The sequence below is a fragment of the Scyliorhinus torazame genome, chromosome 7 (assembly GCF_047496885.1).
Source record: "Scyliorhinus torazame isolate Kashiwa2021f chromosome 7, sScyTor2.1, whole genome shotgun sequence".
NCBI lineage: Eukaryota > Metazoa > Chordata > Chondrichthyes > Carcharhiniformes > Scyliorhinidae > Scyliorhinus > Scyliorhinus torazame.
This window is the reverse complement of record NC_092713.1, coordinates 208,097,174-208,120,456: the sequence shown is the minus strand read 5'-3', so window position 1 is coordinate 208,120,456 and position 23,283 is coordinate 208,097,174. Positions and strand designations below refer to the sequence as shown.

General features: G+C 50.0%; 1 protein-coding gene across 1 annotated transcript in view; it reads right to left on the bottom strand.

The window, feature by feature from the left end:
• n4bp3 (NEDD4 binding protein 3) overlaps positions 1 to 23,283 on the bottom strand; it is a 193,161-nt gene that overhangs the window by 13,627 nt on the left and 156,251 nt on the right. Inside the window, exon 2 of the mRNA XM_072512015.1 lies at positions 4,674 to 5,129. Coding sequence (XP_072368116.1) covers positions 4,674 to 5,090 — 417 coding nt within the window. The 5' untranslated portion in view covers positions 5,091 to 5,129. The remainder of the gene's footprint in view (positions 1 to 4,673; positions 5,130 to 23,283) is intronic.

The following is a 23,283-nucleotide window of genomic DNA, read 5'->3' as shown; positions in this document are numbered from 1 at the left end:
GAAGAGAAAAGGCAATTAAGTTGGGGCACTGATTCCAATCCTACCTCCACACCACGTTTTGAGGTCTGCACACATTTTTGGGTTTTTTTTAGGATAATTCCAGTCAGACACTGCAATTGACAAGCATGTCAATTAAATGTCCCACAATTATAGTCACCAGCTATATACATAAACTTATCATCAGGCCACCCGTCCTCAGAAGAACACTGGCCACTACACTCGAGCGATACTTCCATTTCTCACACCCGCTATTCTCATGGTCCAACTGAGATTGCCAGAGTAATGATGCAGCAATACTGAGGTAAATGAGAAAGTGTGTTGCTGCATGTGAACACACCCACCTCCCTTCACCTCAAGTAGCAGTAGAGTTGGCGTCGTAATGTAAATGACTCAGTTTCCATTGGCTGTGAATGCTCAGGTAGTCTCACTAAATTCTTAAAAAGCAATGGAGTGGATTTCATAGATATTCCCAGCCAGTGACTTCTGAACTATGCCCGTTAGATTCATGGGCTAGTAGCTAATACACCTCATGTCGGATCAGTTCTATTAATATAAACAAAACCTTATAGCACATCCCTTCTGGTTTCATGAAACTTTCTGGCCGAGAGATGATGCTGTCTTAGTACTTATTTTTTTCCCCCTTTTCTTTTTTTATAAATTTAGAGTACCCAATTCATTTTTTCCAATTAAGGGGCAATTCAGCGTGGCCAATCCACCTACCTTGCATATCTTTGTGTTGTGGGGGCAAAACCCACACAAACACGGGGAGAATGTGCAAACTCCACACGGACAGTGACCCAGAGCCGGGATCGAACCTGGGACCTCGGCACTGTGAGACAGCAGTGCTAACCACTGTGCCACCATACTGCCCCGTCTTAGTACTTGTTGAGCATTCCTTATCCAAACTGCTTGGAGCCGAGTGTGTATCGGATTTTGGAATTTTTCGGATTTCAGAATATAATGTGCACCTGTGGCGTGTTGGGACCTGCTGCGCATGTGCGGTGCATTGGAAACTGCGCATGCGCAGCGCGCATTTGGACCATTGCATGTGCGGCGCGCAATGAGACCTATGCATGTGCGGCACACCTTGGGACCTTTGCATCACTCAGGAACCTTCGCAGAGCCTTGTGGGATTTCCCACTCATTACGTCATGTCGGCGCTCGAAAAAAACTACGGATTTCAGAATTTTCCGGTTTTCAGAATTTCGGATAAGGGATGCTCAACCGGGAGCATATTTTGTTTGTCTTTCTGAAATAGTATTTAGCTGCTGTTATTTGAAATTTTGCAACACAAAATACTTGCATTTCCATGTAAATTAAATCCTTTCATACTCTTTTCAAAATGTTATGCTGCTCCTCCAGTTCTCATTGAGCTGAATCGCAATGGAGACAGACGGTTCAAACACAGTTGTGTTTAACTGTCACTTGCTCTTTCTCTCGGTGTTCTTACTAAACATGACAAATGTTGTTACTAAGTTCTTACTAAACATTATAATGTCTGGGATTTTTAAATTAGGTTCTTAATTTCCTCATTCCTCCTGAGAAGGGAAAGGCAAAGCTAATCCAACCTGGATGGCAAAGAAAATAAAAAATTAGCAGAATAAAAGAGGCTTGTGACAATCTTCAGGTGCAGGATTTAGTTAATAACAAGAAATATTGCAGCAAGTTAAGGGGGGGATTATGAGAAAAAATTAGCAAGCAACATTAAATTGACCCTTAAAGCATTTTATAATAATTGCTTGTCACAAATAGGCTTCAATGAAGTTACTGTGAAAAGCCCCTAGTCGCCAAATTCCGGCGCCTGTTCGGGGAGGCCAGTACGGGAATTGAACCCGCGCTCCTGGCCTTGTTCTGCATTACAAGTCAGCTGTTTAGCCCACTGTGCTAAACCAGCCCTGCTATTTTATAAAGGCTAAGTGGTTAGTTAGGGAAATGATTGGGCCTATCAAGGATCCAAAAGAGAAATTGTCATGTCGCAGTAGGAGATATGGCAAAAAGTGTGAAATTAATACTTAGCATCTATCTTCGCAAAGGAAGCAGGTAATGTGAAGATTATTCCAAAAAGAGGAGAAGGAAGTTATGGACAAGATAACAAATCGAGAGGCAGGACGTATAAAAAGTCCACTGAAAGTTGGCAAGTCATCTGGTCCAGACGGAATGCATCCCAATTTGTTGAAAGAAGCAAAGTTAGACATAAAAGAGGCATTGGCCACAATCTTTTAATCATCATTGGATACAGGAGTAGTGCCAGAGGGCTGGAGGGTTGCTAATCATTGAATTTACAGTGCAGAAGGAGGCCATTCGGCCCATTGAGTCTGCACCGGCTCTTGGAAAGAGCACCCTACCCAAGTCCACACCTCCACCCTATCCCCATAACCCAATAACCCCACCCAACACTAAGGGCAATTTTGGACACTAAGGGCAATTTATCATGGCCAATCCACCTAACCTGCACATCTTTGAACTGTGGGAGGAAACTGGAGCACCCGGAGGAAACCCACGCACACACGGGGAGGATGTGCAGACTCCGCACAGACAGTGACCCAAGCCGGAATCGAACCTGGGACCCTGGAGCTGTGAAACAATTGTGCTATCCACAATGCTACCATGCTGCCCTGTCATCTCACCATTCAATAAAGGGATGAGGAAAAAACCAGGAAACTAGGGGCCAGTCAGCTGAACACCAGTGCTGGGGAAGTTATTGGAAACCATTATCAGGGACAAAATAAACTCTCATTTTGAAAGGCCTGGGTTAATCAAGATAGGCAGCATGGATTTGTTAAACGGTAAAACAGGACTGACTAACTGATCAACTTCTTCGATGACAGGCAGTGGTGGTTGGGTCAGTGAATATTATGGGAACGTAGAATTCTAAACACAAAGTAGATAATCTGTGATCTCATTAAATGGTAGAGCAGGTTCAAGGAACCAAATGACCTACTTCTGACCTAATTTGTAAAAGAGAGATGGTTGATCAAGATATAGCAGCTGTTGTATACATGGCCTTTTGGAAAACATTCAACAGAGTGACACGCAGGAGGCTTAGAAGTAAATGGGGGCTCATGGAAAGTGGCAGTATGGATCTCTAATTGGCTCAGTGATGGGGAACAAACGGCGGTGATGGATAGATGTTTTCCAGACCTGGATGTGGTTTGGTGTGGTGATTCCCAAAGGTCATATTTGGGTTTCTTACCTTTTTCCGATTTTTATAAACTACCTAGAGTTGGATGCAAGAGGTAGCATTTTTAAGTTTGAAGAGGGTATGAAAGTTGACATAGTAGTAGATAGCGATGAGGGTAAGTTATAGGCTTCAGGATGATACAGACAAAATGGTGAAATAGGTGGAAGCGTAGCAGATAGAGTTCAATGTAGAGAAGTATGAAATGCTACCATTTGGGAGAACTAATATGGAAAGACAGGATGGTACATATGGCACCATTTTTGAAAATTGAGATCTTGTTATTCATATAGACACATTTCAAAAAGGGAGGACAAGCTGATACGGTGGTTGAAAAATATAAAACATGACGTGGTTGATGTACTATCAATTACGATGAGATGAGAGTCGAGTGTAATCGAGGCTTTATTAAGCAGAGATGTGTAGACTCCTGCAGCTGCTGCCGAAATGGCTGCAGCTCGGTGAGCACACACATTTATACTCTGTCTACTGGGCGGAGCAAGCAGGCAGGGATCTACCCCCGTATCTGTAGTACAGGAGCCTTACCGTATTACATCTTGTATATGATATATACAACAGTGGTGACTACCACAGTGGTTTATAAAAAGACTGGGATCAAGCTAGAATTTTGTAAGTAAATGGTTCGGCCTCAATTGGAGTACTGAGGACAATTCTGAGCACCACACTTAAAGAAAGTCTGAAGAATCAAAAAAGAGTACAGGAGACGTTTCCCAGGATGTTATTAGGGATGAAGAACTTCAGTTATAAGGAGGGGTTGGAAAGTTTAGGACCATTTTCCTTGGAATAGAGAAGATTAACAGGAAACCAAATAGGGATTTTCAAAATTGGGGATTTTGGTAAAAGCTAAGAAGGAAAAAAATATTCCCTCTGGAGGCTTTTTTCACTTGAAGATGTTGGGATTTGGAAATCGTTACCTGGGAAAGGTGGTGGAAGCCAATTTCACAGATAATTTTAAAAGGGATTAGGATAGGAGCTGGAAGATGAGGAACTTGCAGGATTATGGACATAAAGCAAGGATGTGTGACTAAGCACGCCTACTCTGAGCACAGGCAACAACCAAATTGTGAATTGTGATGCAGCTTGTAGATAACTTTATTTGCACCTGTATACAAAATGTCTGGGAGAGGCAGGGGAGAGGGAAAAGAGAATGGATTTAGATCCTTCTGCACTTCTTTCAAAGGCACCAAATACTTAAAAGCAGGAATCAAAGAAATAGAATAGAGCAAGAGAAAAATTAAATGTTCAGAAAGAGGTGATGAAAATTCAGGGAACAAATGAAGGAAAAGTGTTTATAAACTACAGTTGGGATAATGTTTTGATATTCCTTTGTGAGATGATTAGCAATGCCAAAGGTTGTTGCCATCCCTAATTGCCCCCTTGAGAAGAAATGAAGAGTAACAGCCAGCTCTTCTGAAAAAAAAATCCCATTGCTCATGGTCAAATGTCATTAGATTTAGCCCTGTGTTTAAAGTACCTTTTCAAATTTCCCTCCAACAGGAAGTGAGTTCTTAGTCAAATCAATCTCCTTCCCATCCTTGAAAGACGTTCGCCCATAAATCTCGTTTTGTCCATCTTTTCGGCAGCGTTCCATGGAAGAACTCCCAGATGCAATCCTTTTCTCTGCCTTCGACCCTTTTTTAGTGCTGTTCAGGTAGTTCAGTAACTCTCTTTGGGTCAACCCCTTTTTAAACAGCCCGTCTGGCTGCCTGATGTTGTAAGCATTTCCATTTCTGTTACTCTTCAGACCATCACCCAGAAGGTCTTGTTTTTCAGCCATTAAACTACCGACGCTTCCCATGTTGCACTTGCTGTTGCCTGGGGAACCAGGGTACAGGTCGTTGCAATGGCTGCTGCGATCACTGGATGCACTCAAGGTTTGGACTGCAGCCATGGACTCTCAGGACTTGAAGGAAAAGGCTCGGTGGCAGCACTAGAAGGAAGAAGACAGGAAATTTAGAAGTCAATTGCTATGCAGACTAACTGTATGCCTCTCTCTACTCCCTCGGAGAGAGTAGACTGCATGCTGTCTATAATCATACCATGAGCAAAGGACTTGCTCTTATCTGAGAGAGGACACAAAAAGTGAACACATTCCTACTACACAGAAATGGTAAATGCAGTGAACATCCTTCACAAAATCTGAATATTTTGTACACTATTGCCTTTGGCAAAAATACCCTGATAATGACATTTTGATCAAATATATTCATTGCCTGGATGCATGTATTGATGGCATTTATTGCTCATCCTGGCAGCCCACGAGAAAGTGGTGAGCCACAAGATTTAGAGTCACAATCCTCCATCTGATCTAATCCAGTCTCTGGTTAAATTTATCCTGCAGAATGCACAGCTTCAGCTATCAATGGGTGATGTGTCAGGAGTTTTTCTGTACTAGTTGTGGGGACTGCAGCATTTTAAGTGAGTCTGCTACATTCTTTATTCTATTAGACAGGCCTTTTAAGCAAAAAGTTTTTTTTAAATCTTCAGAACTGCTGTCAATTGGTCGTAGGAAAGAAAGAGAAAGAGTGGGTTCAGTTCGGGAGCTTGCCTTCAGCATTATGCTGCAACAATGTACATGTGTAGACAATGTGAGAATAGCAGGGAGTCTGGCTGTGTTGCACCTACTCAACTAGCCTGATGACATGTAAAATGGGCACTGGGGTTAGGCACCATACAGCGAACAGTCAGTATGAAATCGTTCCCCAAAATGTAGCCAGTGCCACCTGGACAAGAATCAAATGGGAAATAAACCGGCAGAAAAACAGCGATGGCTGAGCGATTTTGCAAACTGTTGATTTCACGTTTCACTGAAAAACAGGAAGCAAATCTCGCTCCTCACCCATGCAATACCCACGGGGCAGCACGGTAGCATAATGGATAGCACAATTGCTTCACAGCTCCAGGGTCCCAGGTTCGATTCCCGGCTTGGGTCACTGTCTGTGCGGAGTCTGCACGTTCTCCCCGTGTGTGCGTGGGTTTCCTCCGGGTGCCCGGTTTCCTCCCACAGTCCAAAGATGTGCAGGTTAGGTGGATTGGCCATGTTAAATTGTCCTTAGTGTCCAAAATTGCCCTTAGTGTTGGGTGGGGTTACTGGGTTATGGGGATAGGGTGGAGGCGTGGGCTTCGGTAGGGTGCTCTTTCCAAGAGCCGGTGCAGACTCGATGGGCCGAATGGCCTCCTTCTGCACTGTAAATTCTATGAAATTGCTTTACATGTTGCTTTACATTCCTAACTTACTGTCCCGTGATCTAACTGGCTCCCCAGTGAATGGACTCACGGGCGGGTGGCACAGTAGCACAGTGGTTAGCACTGTTGCTTCACAGCGCCAGGGACCCGGGTTCGATTCCCAGCTTGGGTCACTGTCCGTGTGGAGTCTGCACGTTCTCCCCATGTCTGCATGGGTTTCCTCCGGGCGCTCCGGTTTCCTCCCACAAGTCCCGAAAGACGTGCTGTTAGGTAATCTGGACATTCTGAATTCTCCCTCTGTGTACCCGAACAGGCGTCGGAATGTGGTGACTAGGGGCTTTTCGTAGTAACTTCATTGCAATGTAAGCCTACTTGTGACAATAAAGATTATCATTAACTTGAAGAACTGCTCTTGCAGTTTGCTTGTGCCTTTCTTGACTGTTGCCTCTCAGGCTGCACCAGCTGACCTGTGACTGACCCTCCATCCCCCTCGGGCTAACACGGTATCCTGTCACAACTCCACCGCATCCAGCAGTCTGCCAGGTCGGCATCACCGAATCGTGGGATGGGTCTGCGCAATGGCATGGCTGCATGCCGTCTGAGGTGTGCTTGGAGGGAGCGGTTTAAGTACTACCCCACCTCATTAGCGGGGAATTTCTGGGTACGATCCAGACAGATCAGCTGGTGGGACAGCCATTTCCACCGTGAAGTCCGTGGGGGATCATTACTGGCCCCAATTGACGTTAGATACTGGTTGCAGTTTTGCTGGGTCGGCGTCTGGAAGCACCCGGCAAGTCTCGTTCGCTATTGCAGTTAGTGCTTCTCCTGTTAGATTGTGCCCATGGGGTGGCATTCTCCCATGGCCTCAATGGCAGGAGGGGCGAAGAAGGGGAGAGGATGCGGCGAGGATTCATGTTTGTGTGATGTTCCTATTGGATCTTCCCTTGGTGGGATTGTGGATCGGGAGACCCAATGGAGGCCAGCGTGAAACTGACTTGCATCCCATACCAAATGAAGGTATGACTGGAATCTTCCACCAACTCCCTGGGCGGGATTCCCTCAGCCCGGGGCCGGGCAGGAGAATCCCCGCGACCGACACGAATTGCGCCCCGGCGTGGTTGGCGCAGTGCCGGTCAGGGGCCACTCTACGTGGCCGGCCCGCCGATTCTCCGGCCTGGATGGGCCGAGCGGCCGTAAGAAGTAGTCCCGCCGGCGCCGTTCTAACCTTCACTGAACCAGCGGGACCTCGCCATTGAAGAGTCAGGTGGCGGCCTGTTGGGGGGTGGGGGGGGGGTCCGACCCCAGGAGGGGCCTCCGATGTGGCTTGGCCCGCGATCAGGACCCACCGATCGGCGGGCCGGCCTCTCTGGCTGGGGCCTCCTTTCCTACGCGCCGGCCCCTGTAGTCCTGTGCCATATTGCGTCGGGGCGGGCGTGTTGACGGAAGCCACTGCACATGTGCGCGTTGGCGCCGGCACCACTGCGCATGCGTGGATCCCGCGGCGCCCAGTTCGTGCCGGGACCAGCAGCTGGAGTGGCGTTAACCGCTCCAGTACAGTGCTGGCCCCTAGTCGTGGGGTCGGCCCGTTCACGCCATCGTAAAACGCGACAGCGTTTATGACGGCTTGGACACTCTGCCGCGGGATGAGAGAATCCCGCCCCCTATTCTTCACTATGCCAGTGGGAAAACAAGCCTGTCCAGAACACATCTGGCATAACGTGAGCCGGAATTCTTTTCTCACTGGCAGTACACCGCCGCCCACATGTTTCGCGGCGGCAGGGGTTGGCTTTGATGGAGAATCCCTTTGACAAGCAACGAGAAGAAACCCGGAGCCAGCGAACAGCGATCCGCCGAGAAACACACAGCTGGAGGACCGGAGAATCCTGCCCGGAGTGTGCAGGTGTCGGGGCTCACCTCAAAAATGTTCTGGGGCTGCCTCCGGAGGTCAGAATCGAGGCCGCCAGCAACACTAGACCCCAGAATACCACAGCAGTGGGTATGGGGAGTACCTATTAGGTGGAACTTCCAGATTCAATGTCATGAGGAAATCCATCTCCCAGCCTCTGTGTTCCTGGAGCACCTTCTTTCCTCAACAGTGGGTCAGTGACCTGGATGTCTTTTCAATTTGGCACCCAGATGTGATGGAGGGACCTGGCACCATCTTGCCCACCCCGCTCCGGGGGTTGGGGGTCAGAAGATAAGGCGTGGTTTCCTGCTGGCCTCCGCAGCAGGAAGTACTCTACGTTCCCATCCTCGCCACAGGACTTCGCCCCAGATGGGAGAATTCCACCCATGAAACTTTCTTCGATGAACTTCCTGCCGTTGACCAGCGCTACATTTAAGCGACTGCAAGGCAAGATGTTTGTGGAAGTTGCTGGAACCTGCTATGTGTCAGGAGGTGTTAAGTGATGATGTGTTGTGCAATACTCAAAAGAAGTGAATTGTATCTAGTTGACCTCACGTTTACTATCATTGGAGTGGTGTAGGACTTGGTAATTTCTTGGGACAAAAGGCCAGTTTTTATTATTGTGTACTGTGTATTGTGAAGTGAGCGGTTTTCGTCGTTTACAAGTGTTCCAAATTTGATTATACCAAATAAGTGCAGAGCAAACTCCTACCCTGTTCAAACAATGGTCCTTCACAGATTCAGTGGAAAATTGGAATGTGCAGTTTGCAACAGATTCCATTTCTCTTCAATCTTTCCCACAGTGCGGAATGTCTCTGGTCAGCATATGCCACTGAAGGGCTGACGGATGTGGTAGGGCCCATTGCAATTTCTTTACATCCCTAATGACCATATTTATCGTCGCTCTCTCCAACTGGATGTAATCCTTCATCACACAAGTGTATTTTAGAGAAAGCAATAGCAATTGGCATGTCAGAATATGATATGGTCTTCACTCCACGTGATAGGAAATTAATAATTCAGTTGTACAACTCAGCCTTATGGAAACATCTTAAGTAGTAAATTGAGGGGGAGCTGATCGGTTTAAAAGGTGATGCAAATGTCACTGGAGCTTATACCAAACAGTTACATTTGCTGCTCCGGAATTATACACTGGCATTGACTCAACAATTCAGAATTAGAAGCGTTTTGAAGAAGTTCAGGCAACCAAAAGGTATAAATATCAACACAGAAAAAGGAGCCCCTTTCATCAACTTGTCAGCAAGGACAATTCAGAAATCTAGGCCGGATATCCGGCTGTTGGGATTGTCTTTTCCCGCTGGCAGCCAGTCCCTGCCCATGGGTTTTCCAGCGGCATGGGGTGGCTTCAATGGGAAATCTGGTTGACAAGTGGTGGGAGTAGTGAATGCTGCCGCCAGCGAACAGCGTGCTGCCGACGAACACGGGGCTAAGGGACCGGAGAATCCAGGCCTTAATCTTTTTAAAAATAAATTTAGTGTAGCCAATTATTGTTTTCCAATTAAGGGACAATTTAGCGTGGCCAATCACCTAACCAGCACATCTTTTGGGTTGTGGGGGTGAAACCCACGCAGACACGGGGAGAATGTGCAAACTCCACACGGACAGTGAACCAGGGCCAGGATTCGAACCCGGGTCCTCAGCGCCGTAGTCCCAGTGCTAACTTCTGTGCGACCGTGCTGCCCTCAGGCCTTAATCTTTAATGTTGACATTGGGTGCGATCTACCAGCCACCTTGTGCCTGAACAGGAGCATGCCGTGGCCGGTGGCCTCCCCCGATCTTCCTGACAGCCAGTACAACTCGCGAGATCTACCCAGGTCTCGCAAGGCATCGCAATCAGGATCCCACCCACAATGGGCGGGACAAAAGCTCACACGCCTAAGTAGGTTTAAAACCCGCTTAGGCATGCTGACCCGGGATCTACCGGCTTCCCCAGGGAATATGGACCAGGCAGAACGGCACCTGGGGAAGTATCCTCCCATGTGGTCAGGTATAGGGTAGGGTAGCCCCCTGACCCTCCTCCTTGAATGCGGGTACCTTGGCATTGCCAGGCTGGTATCTTGGCATTGTCACCCTGGCACTGCAAGATGCCCGGGTGACACTGCAAAGCCAGCACGAGCACTGCCAGGATGGCAGTGCTAGGGTGCCAGGGTACCAGTCTATGAAAGGAGGATGGACGGGTGGTATGAAGGATGGGGGAGCGGGAGGGGGTGGGTCCTGGAAGGGAGGCCCGAAAGGGTGGTGAGAAGGCCTGAAAAGATTGGGTGGGGTTACTGGGATAGGGTGAGGTGTGGGCTTAGATACAGTGCTCTTTCCAAGGGCCAGTGCAGACTCGATGGGCCGAATGGTCTCCTTCTGCACTGTAAATTCTATGAAAAGGGGGGGGGCCCTGTGCAACCCCATTGTCGGGTGACATCATTTGGGGGGGGGGGTGGTAAGTCCCATGTCTGTGCTGGGTGACGTTGCCCATGGGTGGGGGGCGTTTGGACTCTCAAGCTCACTTCGAGATCGGGGCACCCTTTCAAAATGGTGGTCCGATCACTGAGGAGCCGGGTATGGCCAGCAAGTTCAGCTCCCCTGTGATGAAAATAATTCTAAGGGCTTGATTCAACTAAATGGGAACAAAGTCTCATAGCGCGTTCACTTCGCCATGTGTTTCCCGGCGCTCGCAGTGCCGAGATACACATGGCTATGCAGTGCGACTCAAGCTGTATAAGGGGGCCTCAGTGGGGAATGCGTGGCCGAGGGTGCACGTAGCCCCATTTTGTAAACTGCGTCCCCAGCCCCCGCACTCCCCTCTCAATACCCACGCGGGGCATCCCCGGCCTGATCACGGACACACAAACAATTGTCAACTTGGCACCTTGGCAGTGCCAACCTGGCAGAGCCCATGCTCGCTGGCAGTGCTCTCTGGGCACCTTGGCAGTGCCAGGCTGGCACCCAGGTGGCACTGCCAGAGTGTCCAGGCAGCACCGGCAGTGCTAGGGCACCACACTGCCCAAAGGGCATGCACCTGGGGGCCTCCGATCCCCTGGGATACCCCCACAAGTGCCGCTCCGTCTGGCCTCCGTTTGTGCTGAATGACATTTGCCGAGATCTCCAAAGCAAAGGGGATGAACCCTAAAACCTCAGGTACCTCGGGAATCTGCACATTAGAATGAGACTAGCTGTCTCGCTGTAATCGTCAGGTTTGCCAAGAAATGAACCCGCCACAATGGGCGGGATTTACATCGCGCAAGCGTTGCAAGCCAGGTAGATCCCAGGAGTGGGGTCTCCCGTCTTTTATCGGCCACTCTGACTTTCGGGCGCCGCATGGCAACTGGACTGCGCCCTAAATGTGGGCTTGACTGGCGAGAAACTCCCCAGTGCCCAAAAAGGTGAGTAAGTGTGGTTAGATAGCAGTGGGGAACTTACCGACAGAGCCGGCGGGAAACTCCCAGCAAAACCCGCCACAAATGACACTGAGACTTTTCCGTTAGATCATGTCCATTGTTTCTACTGACTCAGTCACGGAGAGTGAATTTAACGGTCTCACAATTTTCTCAGCTTTTGGAACCAGTTTGCTTCTATCTCTCCTAGCCCAGCTTTTCATAATTTTAAATCTGTGTTAAAACATAGCCTCATCAACCCAAGGATCTGTTCTGTAAGTGAGTGTGTTTCAATTCCTCTACTCCAAACAACAAGCTGATCTTCATTACTGCTTTTTTAAAAAAAAAAAACCAAACTGCATCATTTGATAAGCAATAATGCTGAATTGGCATTTGCCAATCTTTTGCCTATTACTCAGTCGTATTAATATTTCTCTTCAGCTTTCTCTGGTCTTCTAAATAATGAACCGTACTATCTACAGTAGCATCTGCAAATTTCAGCACCATTCCCTGTGCAAGTTCGTGACACTTCCCACAGTGACTGTCAACACCTGGGGCGAGATTCTCCAACCCCCCGCCGGGTCGGAGAATCGCCGGGGGCTGGCGTGAATCCTGCCCCCGCCGGTTGCCGAATTCTCTGGCACCGGAGATTCGGCGGGGGCGGGAATCGCGCTGCGCCGGTTGGCGGGCCCCCCCCCCCCCCGGCGATTCTCCGGCCCGGTTGGGCTGAAGTCCTGCAGCTAAAATGCCTGTTCCGCCGGCGTAGATTAAACCACCTACCTTACCGGCGGGACAAGGCGGCGCGGGCGGGCTCCGGGGTCCTGGGGGGGGGCGCGCGGGGCGATATGGCCCCGGGGGGTGCCCCCACGGTGGCCTGGCCCGCGATCGGGGCGCACCGATCCGCGGGCGGGCCTGTGCCGTGGGGGCACTCTTTTCCTTCCGCCTTCGCCACGGACTGCATCATGGCGGAGGCGGAAGAGACTCCCTCCACTGCGCATGCGCAGGAATGCCATCAGCGGCCGCTAACGCTCCCGCGCATGCGCCTGGAGATGTCATTTCCGCGCCAGCTGGCGGGGCACCAAAGGCCTTTTCATCCGGCGCCGACCTAGCCCCTTAAGGTTGGGGCTCGGCCCACAAAGATGTGGAGCATTCCGCACCTTTGGGGCGGCGCGATGCCCGACTGATTTGCGCCGTTTTGGGCGCCAGTCGGCAGACATCGCGCCGATACCGGAGAATTTCGCCCCTGGTGTTTAAAGCTCCCAACATCTGTGAGTCAGGAATTCACTATCCTTTCCTGTGCTGACATTTTTAGGTTTAGTTTGCTCGTTCTGCTTGTATTACCGGCAGAGAGCCCACGTAACACTTCCTTCCCCCTCCCCACTCCATCTCACCAAATTTGTTTAATCTTTGCTCTCCTGCAGTTCTCACTTCACTCTGATGTGATCTAGTCTCTCAAAGCCAAGTGACATTATTTGTTCCCTATTCCTTGCTCGGTGTCTGATAGCTAAACACCCAGCAAATATGGCTCTCATCACAAAATGCATTAACAATCATTATAAACTGGGATCTAAGTTGCTATTCACCACAAAGCATGGGTGAATGAGAAACTACTGTAATAATAGTCCAAAAAGGCATTACTCAGTTCCCAATTTGCCTCTGTACAAGTTAGCTAACTTGCGACACTAAGGCTTGAATTGTCATAATGGAAGAGAGCTTTCCGCTGTTACACAATGACTGCAGAGGCCCGAACCCAGAGGTTCTGACCCACACCTCCCCATTCACAGGGAGTGACAGGATTCTGGCACTGCCAAGGCCAGCTGGCAATGCCACCTGGGCACCCAGTTTGCACTGCCAGGGTACCCTGGTGGCACCAGCAGTGCCAGGGCACCATCCTGCCCAAAGGGTATGCAGCTGAAGGGCCCCCAACACTCACGAGTGCAGTTCCATCTGATGTAGCCATCAAGATGGCCATCTGCAAAGGACCATGGGCATTATGACCAACCCAGGGACAGACAGATGCAGAGCCGATGTGTATCTGAAACACAGGTAACCAGACCTGATTGAAACCCCTGCTCGTTTGCATTTTAATGGCCCATTTTCCCAGGACAATAGAACTCCAATCAAGAAACCGGTACAGCCACAGACTGATCGGCGCCACTCCCCTTACTGAGAAAGCCCAACTGCCAAGGTCAATGACCGCTAAGGACCCGCCCAGCCACCAAGGCACCCGCCCCTTTTATTGGCCGAAATCGAAGACAGTGATCAGAGCCCTGTCGAACTATTGGGTCCAAGGTTAAGGACCGCCCCAAAGAGCGCGAAATCCCAGAGGGATAAAAGAGGACACAGCCATGTGTTCTGCCTCTTTTGGATCCAGCCTGTGCCAACCCAATCGTAGCAGGAACAACCAGCCAAGTTCAAGACCAACGATCGCTACCTGTCGGCTGAGCCCAGCAGAGACACTTTCTACGAATTAGCCAAGTGAGATCCAGATAAAGGCCTTATCCATTTTCACAGTTCCAATCGCCCTGAAGTTAAGTAAAGGTTATTGTAGCTGATAGGTGTAGTTTAACTCGTAGTAGTTACTGTGTTTGCATGTTGAGATAACTCTTGTGTATGTAAATAAACCATCTTTTGAACTAACTAACTGGTTGTGTGGTCATTTGATCGATATAAGGAAAGGTTTGTGATTCACCAACATTATTATAGAGCAACACTGCTCCCCGTTTATGGGGACCAGTAGCAAACAGCTCTCGCCCAAGGTCCCCGAGATGAAGGGATTGAATCCCAAAACCTCAGGTACCTCGGGATCTGCACATTAGAGTACGGCTTACTGCCTCGCTCTAACATGCAGATTTGCTAAAATGTGATCCCGTCCATTCTGGGCAAGATTCACCTTGCAACGACTCGCGAGATTGCGTTGAACCTCGTGAGGTGTTGTGAGCAGGTAGATCCCGGGTACGGGGTCTACCGGCTTTCAAAGACCACATTGCGTGGCGGCAAGCTGCTTTTCTGGCGTAGCGTGACCGGAGGATTGCGCCCTCGGAGCGTGGTCTCTGGCGGGAAATGTGGTCCGATTTCCACCAGGTGTCCAGTGCGATTCCAATCGCAATCCATCCACTTAGACAATTTCTTTAGAGGTTTGGGTGATTTGCGCCGTTAAAGAGATGTGAGGGACCTAAATGTGCCGGCTCCCGGGCAGCATGGTGGCGCAAGTGGTTAGCACGTTTGCCTCACGGCACCGAGGTCCCAGGTTTGATCCCTGCTCTGGGTCACTGTCCGTGTGGAGTTTGCACATTCTCCCTGTGTTTGCGTGGGTTTCGCCCCCACAACCCAAAAAATGTGCAGGGTAGGTGGATTGGCCACGCTAAATTGCTCCTTAATTGGAAAAAATTAATTGGGTACTCTAAATTTATTTTAAAAAAGATGCCGGCTCCCCAGAGATCAGGGCGCTACTTTCAAAGGGCACCCCAATCACAAAATAACACTCCAACCCTCTCCCCCCTCCCATCACCCCCCAAACGATAGCTTCAGGCAGCTTCAGGGAGAATCTCAAATGAGGGGCGTGATCACCTGTGTCATTTCCTGACAGATATTATATGGGATGGATAGCTTGGAACCGCTGGAGGCTTCCCTCGCAGTGCTGCTGGCAGGCTAGGCAGGCAGATGCCGGAGAAGGCGGCAGCAGCAGCATGGATAGAGGCTCGAGGCGGCGGCCCAGGGGCAGGATCCCACCCCAATCCTTGAAGATCCAGCCGCCCACCAGGCCAGGGAAGGAACAAGATGGGGAAGCAGCTGATGGCCTAAGGTGTACTGGCGTCGCTGGTCTTTCGAAATGATGATGGAGAGCAAGTGCCGCATGAGGCTCTGTCTCAACAAGGGTACGGTGCGGCACCTGTACCATATCCTTGCAGACTTGGCACCACGTGGAGGAGGAGAAAACCCACTCCCCGTTGACAGTCAAGGTCACCGCAGCCCTGAACATTTACACCTCAGATTCATTCCAGGGCTCGAGCGGGGACTTGTGCAGCATATCCCAACCAACAGCCCACAAGTGCATCCATGAAGTCAAGGATGCTCTGTTTACCTGGGCAGCTGACTATATAAACATTGACCTGGACCAAACCCAACAGGTTTCTCCGGCAGCAGGATTTTCACCATCGCCGGAATGCCCCAGGTGCAGCGGGTCATAGATAGCGCGCATGTTGATTTGCGCACACCCGGGGTCAGTGAACACCATTTGTCAACAGGAAGGAGTTCCACTACCTGAACGTCCAACTTGTGTGTGACTACCACATGATGATCATGCATGTGTGTGCATGGTTCCCAGGGAGTGTGCACAACAGCTACATCCTGGGATACTCAGAGATCCCCGGTAGCTTTGAGGGACACCCCAGGGTGACGCTTGGGGGATAAGGGGTACCCGTTTAGGACTTTGCTAATGTCGCCAGTATGGAGGCAGGTGACTGATGCGGAGACCCGATATAATGAGGCCACCAAGGCGGTCACTGCTCAAAATGTGGTTCGTTCTGATGCTGCGACCGCTCTGATGGTGCACTGCAGTACACCTTCCAAAGGGTCGCCCGATTTGTGGTGGTCTGCTGTGTGCTCCACAACCTGGCATAGCAGCAGGGCGACGTGCTGGAGGTGGAGGAGAAGGAACATGTTGCCACGTCCGAGGAGGAGGCTGGATGATTAGCCCGGGGAGGACCCACAGGACCAGCCAGAGGAGGGAGGACAAGTGGCCGCAGCGAGGGTCCAACTTGCCAGAGGACCTGGAAGGTCCTCATCCTCGCCTGCTTCCCATAGGACATGGCGAAGTCCGTCAACCCATCCCCTTCCCATCTACCGTCCTATCACACCCAATTCCTCATCCCCCCACTCAGCCCGCCTCACCCTCCCTCTCTTTCCACCTCCCAGGTTCTGTGTTACATCACTCCAGGGTGATGGGCCTGTGTCGGCAATGTCAGCGGGTCCATGTTCAGGGCAAGAGGGTGAAGATAACCCACTGAGCTGAGCACTGGTTTTCCTGACTGTGCCATAGTCTGAATCCTGTCGGTCTGCCAAGTGCGCACTTATGCCCATCACCTGCCTGTAGCATGCCTTGGCTAGTGGTGGGGGATGGACAGATCCAGGACCACTGTGCCGGGGGGGCTGGGGCAGGGAGTTGGAGTTTGGCCGTATTACAGAATAACTTGTCACAGGCTTCACATGCCTCGGGTGCAATGTGTTTCACTGTTGTATAATATGATTCCAACTGCCTCTAGCCCCCAATAGTGCCCCCCCCCCCATCCCCAACTTAGCCACCCTGGTGCCCTCTCAATGATCCTCTATCTGCTACGCCCTTCGTGTTCTACCGCTCTGTCGAGGTGTTTCCCCAGGATGCACATCAGCGGTGGAGGCAGCCTACTGCTTACCACGGCCTTCAATGCCCGGGGCAGGCACCCTCTGGGGGCCCTGGGGCTGGAGGGCCACGATCCACACGCCAGCGGAATATGTCCTGCCATGCCACCTTGTTCTAGATGCTGATTCGGAGATGCGCGGTTGTCAGCGAGGGGCGAGGGGGGTGGTGGTGGCCTCCATCGATATCCCGTAGGGAGGCCCATGGTTGGCCCCCAGCACCCCCACCTCCCAGTCGGTGCCAGTAGGGCTGTCGGGGTCACCTCAGGATGGAAGCGCAGCTGGACCGAGCTCTGGATGCCCCTGCGTCATCAGGCTCTGCCAACCCTAGATGCCCCCCAATGTCTGCACCACGGTGTCACTCCTTCAGCGAGATTGCGACATGCTCCGCAGCGCCACGGCAAGGTCTACCTAAGACTGAGACATGCTCCGCAGCACATCGGCAAGGTCTACCTAAGACGGAGACATGCTCCGCAGCACATTGGCAAGGTCTACCTGAGACTGAGACATGCTCCGCAGCACATTGGCAAGGTCTACCTAAGACGGAGACATGCTCCGCAGCACATCGGCAAGGTCTACCTGAGACTGAGACATGCTCCGCAGCACCTCGGCAAGGTCTACCTGAGACTGAGACATGATCCGCAGCACATCGGCAAGGTCTACCTGACACTGAGACATGCTCCGCAGCACCTCGGCAAGGTCTACCTGAGATTGGGACATGCTCCGCAGAGCCTCGGAATGGTCTATCTGAGACTGCGACATGCTCCGCAGCGCCTTAGCAAGGTCAACCTGAGATTGGGACATGCTCCGCAGCGCCTTAGCAATGCCTACCTGAGACTGGGACATGCTCCGCAGCACCACGGCAAGGTCCACCTGCGTCAGGGACACCAGCAACTGGGACATGCTGCCAAGGCACTCGGCCACGGCCGTCACTGACTAGGCAATGCCTTGACACCACCACTCATGGTGTTTATGTTGTTCTCCAGGCTCTCCACTGCGGTCGCCACCCTAACAGTGTTGGCCTCATTGACACACATAGCCGGCGCCATCTCCTGCGCCCGTAACTGCTCCAATCGGCAATGGACCTGTTGGAATGTCGCTAACAGCCCCCTCTGAATCTCTCGGCCACACCCTAGCCTGTCTACTACTTTTGCCCTCCAAGGTGTGTGTCTGTGTGCTGGTGGAGGGCGGGGATGAGAGCTGTGCCGCGATAATTATGGTGGCATCCTTGGAGCTCTGCTCTATGGTGTTCTCTTGGGAGGCCATGGAGGCGGGCGGGGGGGGGGGGGGGGGAAACCACCCTGGATGGGCCAGCGCCATGCAGAACATGTGAGAGAATGGACATGTGGTCAGTGGAGGGCAGGATCAACATACTGGCATGTACAACTCACATGTGACCAGTCCTCTGGGTGGGGGCTGGTGGTTACCCCCCTCTGTGGCACAAGCCAATCTCTAAGTTGGTGACTGGTCTGTCCGGGACTGGGGGGGCACTCCCATAAGGCATTCAGGCTGTGGGGGGGTGGATGGATTTTTTCGGGGCCTCATTGTTGGGAAGCCATTTAAAAATGGTGTCCTGATCTCTCGTTACAACGGGGAGTTCCAGCAACAGAGCTCCCCACTGTACAAAACGGGCTATGTGCGGCCTCAGCCGCGTGTTCCCCTTCCAGGCCCCTTATTCAAAGCGAGTCACGTTGAGTAGCCACGCGACTAAACATGCTCACTCAGGGACTTTCTTCCCTTTTGGGAAGATCACGCTCAGAAATGTTTTGGGAGAACTGCACCCCAAATTGACAACAATGCATTGCTCAGCACTAAGGGTCCAAGTCATTCATTCTGGTCAAATTGACAGACTGTGACACTGCCCAACCATCTCTCTTCTACCAAACTCTCCTTGTTCAATAACGTTTATTTTCTCACCTTCGTCGTCACATCCAAACCAAGGACAAAGAAATTCCAAGAACCATGGAAACGTTGGAGAATACAAATCGATAAGGAAGCTGAGCCACACTGGTCACCGCTGCAATTTGATAGTTTCATGTCACTCCAGTCACAGAATATTATCATCAGTTTTGACAATTATAATTCAGGCCAATAGAATGGGCAAAGATAGCTAGTCCAGTCAGAATACGTGCAACACCACAATACCGAATGATACTCTCGTTTCTCACAACCATTTCCCTTATTACAGCAGGTCAACGTTTTATAGCAGAGCAGAGGAATTGCCTCAGCTCATAGCTTCTCAAATATTTTCTTGGCTATGGAACAATCCCCAAGACAAAACGGCTGAGAAATCCAGCCCTTGCTTCTGGAAACCCAACTGTGGTTGTGTAAACAACTTACCCCTTAGAAAAAATTGTAACTGGGATATCCAGTCACTTAGAGGAGCCAGCAGTGTATGAATCCAAGAAATGTTTGTGCTTGTTACGTCTGTCTCTTATTGCGCAACAATCCATGAAGACATTAAAATCTGAAGTTCCAGAGAGTACTCCCACCACAAGTGGCTTTTTCCCTAATTTCCCATGTCAGCAATCTGACGGCCTCTAAACACTGCTGCCAATTGTTGAACTGTGCATAAATAAAAGCAAAATGTTGCAGATGCTGGAAATCGTAAATAAAAACAGAAAATGCTGTACAGAACGTAGATGGGTCGTTTAGACCTGCAACGTTAACTCTATGTTTCTCTCCACAGATGCTGCCAGACCTGCTGACTTCTCCAGCATTGTCTGTTTTTATGTTGAACTGTACAGTTCAGCTCTGTGGGCATACACCAATAAGGAATGTTCAATTTCATTCAAGATCATTACAACAAGCAAAAGAAAACCCTCTAAATTTGGCTTTAGCTAAATTCAAACCAAAACAGAGGCAAAAGGGGAGGTGACAAAGTCATTTCACACACCAAGCTGACCTTTAATTATTAATGTTGAGTGCCCTTTTTAATGTTCACATCTTATTGTAAATAATTGCTGAAATCGGGAGTGCCACGTCATTGCAGCGCTGAAGAATTAGTGATTCTGACAGAACCAGAGAGCGGAATTAACATACACACAGTTAAGATGACAAATTACCGAAGCAACCTTGGGTTAATGACCTATCTCGTCAGCGTCTCTCACTGTCAACACTCAGAAACGTGTCCAAGTTAGTTACTCAAATAAATCATCATTCAATGTTTGACGTATTAAAAAATGAAATTGACGACTCTCTTTTGGAAATGGCATTGGTAAAGATACTGGCTCTGTGACAACCGGCAGATTGTGTGAGAAAAAAAATCTTGCTCGACCCACTCTGATTGTCAAAACTTACAATGGCCTTAGGGACCAAGATGGCCCAAAATATGTTTAAAGCAAAGCTCGATAGATTCTTGATAAACAAGGGGGTGAAAGGTTATTGGGGGTAGGCAGGAACGTGGGGTTGAGGTTGCAATATGTCAGCCATTATCTTATTGAATGGCAAAGCAGGCTCAAAGGGCCTAGTGGTCTACACCCAAGTCATATGTTCGGATGTCCCCGTGGATGATGGGCGTATTCATCAGTATTTGGAAGTTGCGTTGCACAGAGACCAGAAAGGCTTCTGTCTTGGTGAGACAAGGCATGTATAAAGTGGAGGAACAATGTGAAGTAGGATTTTATTAGATTCCTAGTGCCAGCTATTAGACAAGGATAGTAAGAATGGAGTCCAATAAAAAAAGAAATTGGTAATTCAAACCCTCACCCCCCCACCACACAACCCCCAGTTCGACTTTCCCAAAGCCAAGATTTGTTCCCACATGTAGTGGGCGGGATTCTCTCAGCCGCACCGGTTCGGAGAATCTCCGGGCCGGGCGCAATTCCCGTGACGTAGGTCCGCTGATTCTCCAGTGACCGGAGAATCAGCCCCATTGGCGCTGGTGCGCCGCCGGTCGGGGGCCGCTCTACGTGGCCTCCACCGGCGATTCTCCGCCCGGGATGGGCTGAGTGGCTGCCAAGAAAGTCCGAGTCCCGCCGGCGCCATTCACATGTGGTCTTACCTGGCGGGACCTCGGCGTCCATCCTGTCGGGGACGGCCTGGTTGGGGGGGGGGGGGGACTGGTCCGACCCCGGGGAGGGGGGCCTCCACCGTGGCCAGGCCCGCGATCGGGGCCTACCAACCGGCATCTCCTGGTGGGGGCCTCCTTTACTCCGCGCCGGCCTCTCTAGCCCTACGCCATGTTGCATCGGGGCCGGCGCGGAAAAGGAAGTTACCGCGCATGCGCGAGTTCGCGCCAGTCGCACATTTGCACAGGTCGCAGTGTGCATGCGCAGACCCATGACGCATGTTTGACGCCGGTATCGGCAGTTGGAGCAGCGTGAGTCGCTCCAGTGCCGTGTTGGCCCCCTGTAGGGCCAAGGATTGCTACATTAGCAGTCCAATGACGCCGTCGTTAAACTCTCCGTTTTTTACAATGGCGTCAACACACTGCCGTCAGAAGGGAGAATCCCACCCAGTATGTATGGTCCTTTGGTACCACATCCAGAAAAATGTGCCTCGTGTTTGATTCTGAAATACGAATGCCATTGAATATTCAACTGTGGTAGATCACTGCCAGCAGCTTCAACCCAGTCTTTCCCAGCACACATGCACTTGACACTAAACATGTCACGGAATGAAGATGCGGAGCAAAAACATGGGCAACATATTTTCTTCTGCGATGGCCACGTTACAGGCCATTTGAGCCACAACATTATATGGGGTAGGGAACGATAGGGAAGACATGCATCTGCTAGACAAATTAACTACTTTGTTCCTTATTTGCTCAACCTCACCAAAGAGACTAAAGCCAAAATCCAGAGATGGGGAATTCTACGGTGTATGCTTTGAAGCCAATTTGGATTATAACGAAACAAAGCTTTTGGCAGATCAAGACAATAACTGTTGGGGGGGGGGGGGGGCATTACTCGATGTACCTTACCACAATGGTCGTTGACCAGGGATATAATCAAAATCTGAAGGAAAATACTCGAGCTATACAAGGCTGGTCCAGTGCAGTAAATTTCACCAAGTATCACCAAATTTGACGATGGAACATGTACGTTTTTCAGAGTCTCTTATTCTTTTTCTTTTGAACACAGTTCTTTTGAAAATGGACTGGTGTACGTGAATGATCTGTCAGATTGAGATTCCCAGTATTCAGCATGAGGTCACTGTTTTCTGCTTACATTGTGCTCTGAATAGCCATCTGGATCGTCACTAAACTCCATTAATCCATAGAAATCAGCAGGAGTCCATAGCTGGTTTACAGGAAACAGCATGTGTGCACACTCCTGGTGGAAATGGATTTTAGTTAAGACTGTCAGATTGCCAGCAGTAGCCCTTGAGTCAATTCTCCCTCACTAAATAAGGAGCCACTTGGCAGGTATAAGGGGAGGTGAATGCTTCGTGGTAGTGTCAATGGTATTGTCAATGGACTAGTAATCCTGGGGGTAATGCTCAGGAGAACTGGGCTTGAGTCCCACCAGGGCCGATGGTGAAATCTGAATTCAGTAAAAATCTGGAATTAAATGTCTAATGATGACCATTGTCGGTTGTCGTAAAAACCCATCTGGTTCACCAATGTCTTTTAGTGGTCTTATCCCATTACATGTGACTCCAGACCCACAGCAATTGACTCTTAAATGTCCTCTGAAATGGCTGAACGAGTCACTCAGTTCAAGAGCAATTAGGGGTGGGCAATAAATGCTGGCCCAGCCAGTGAAGCCCACATTGGCAGAACAAATTTTTAAAAAATGCCCCGGCTGCAACAGAAATGTCTGGGCCGACATGAGGGCGGGTGAGGAAAAAGCTTGGGAACAGGTTTACAAGATAGGCCTGAGTCCGGTATTAAATGTCAACATACCAGTCGGCCAACATTTGCTGCAACCGCGCCGCATTCCAGAGGCCAGCTCAGGCAAAACGGGAGACGTCAGTTTTAATTAATGCCCAGCAGAGTGAATACAATCGATCTCCATCCATGTTTCACCAAGAGACAGGAGCACTTTTCAATCAGCTCACTTAAAATTGCTGGCCAAACAGTGAATTGGCCACAGTACAAACCATTTGTAAATTGGCAGTTTTATCTGCAGCTGTTAAATTAATTTTGAACCAAGCAGAAAACATTCCTCCACTAGTGAAAAGAATAATGTACAAGGCAAGGTCATTCCACCCATCAAACTGGCTTTATCAAAGATAAAGAAACCAAATGGCAGACATGCATTCCC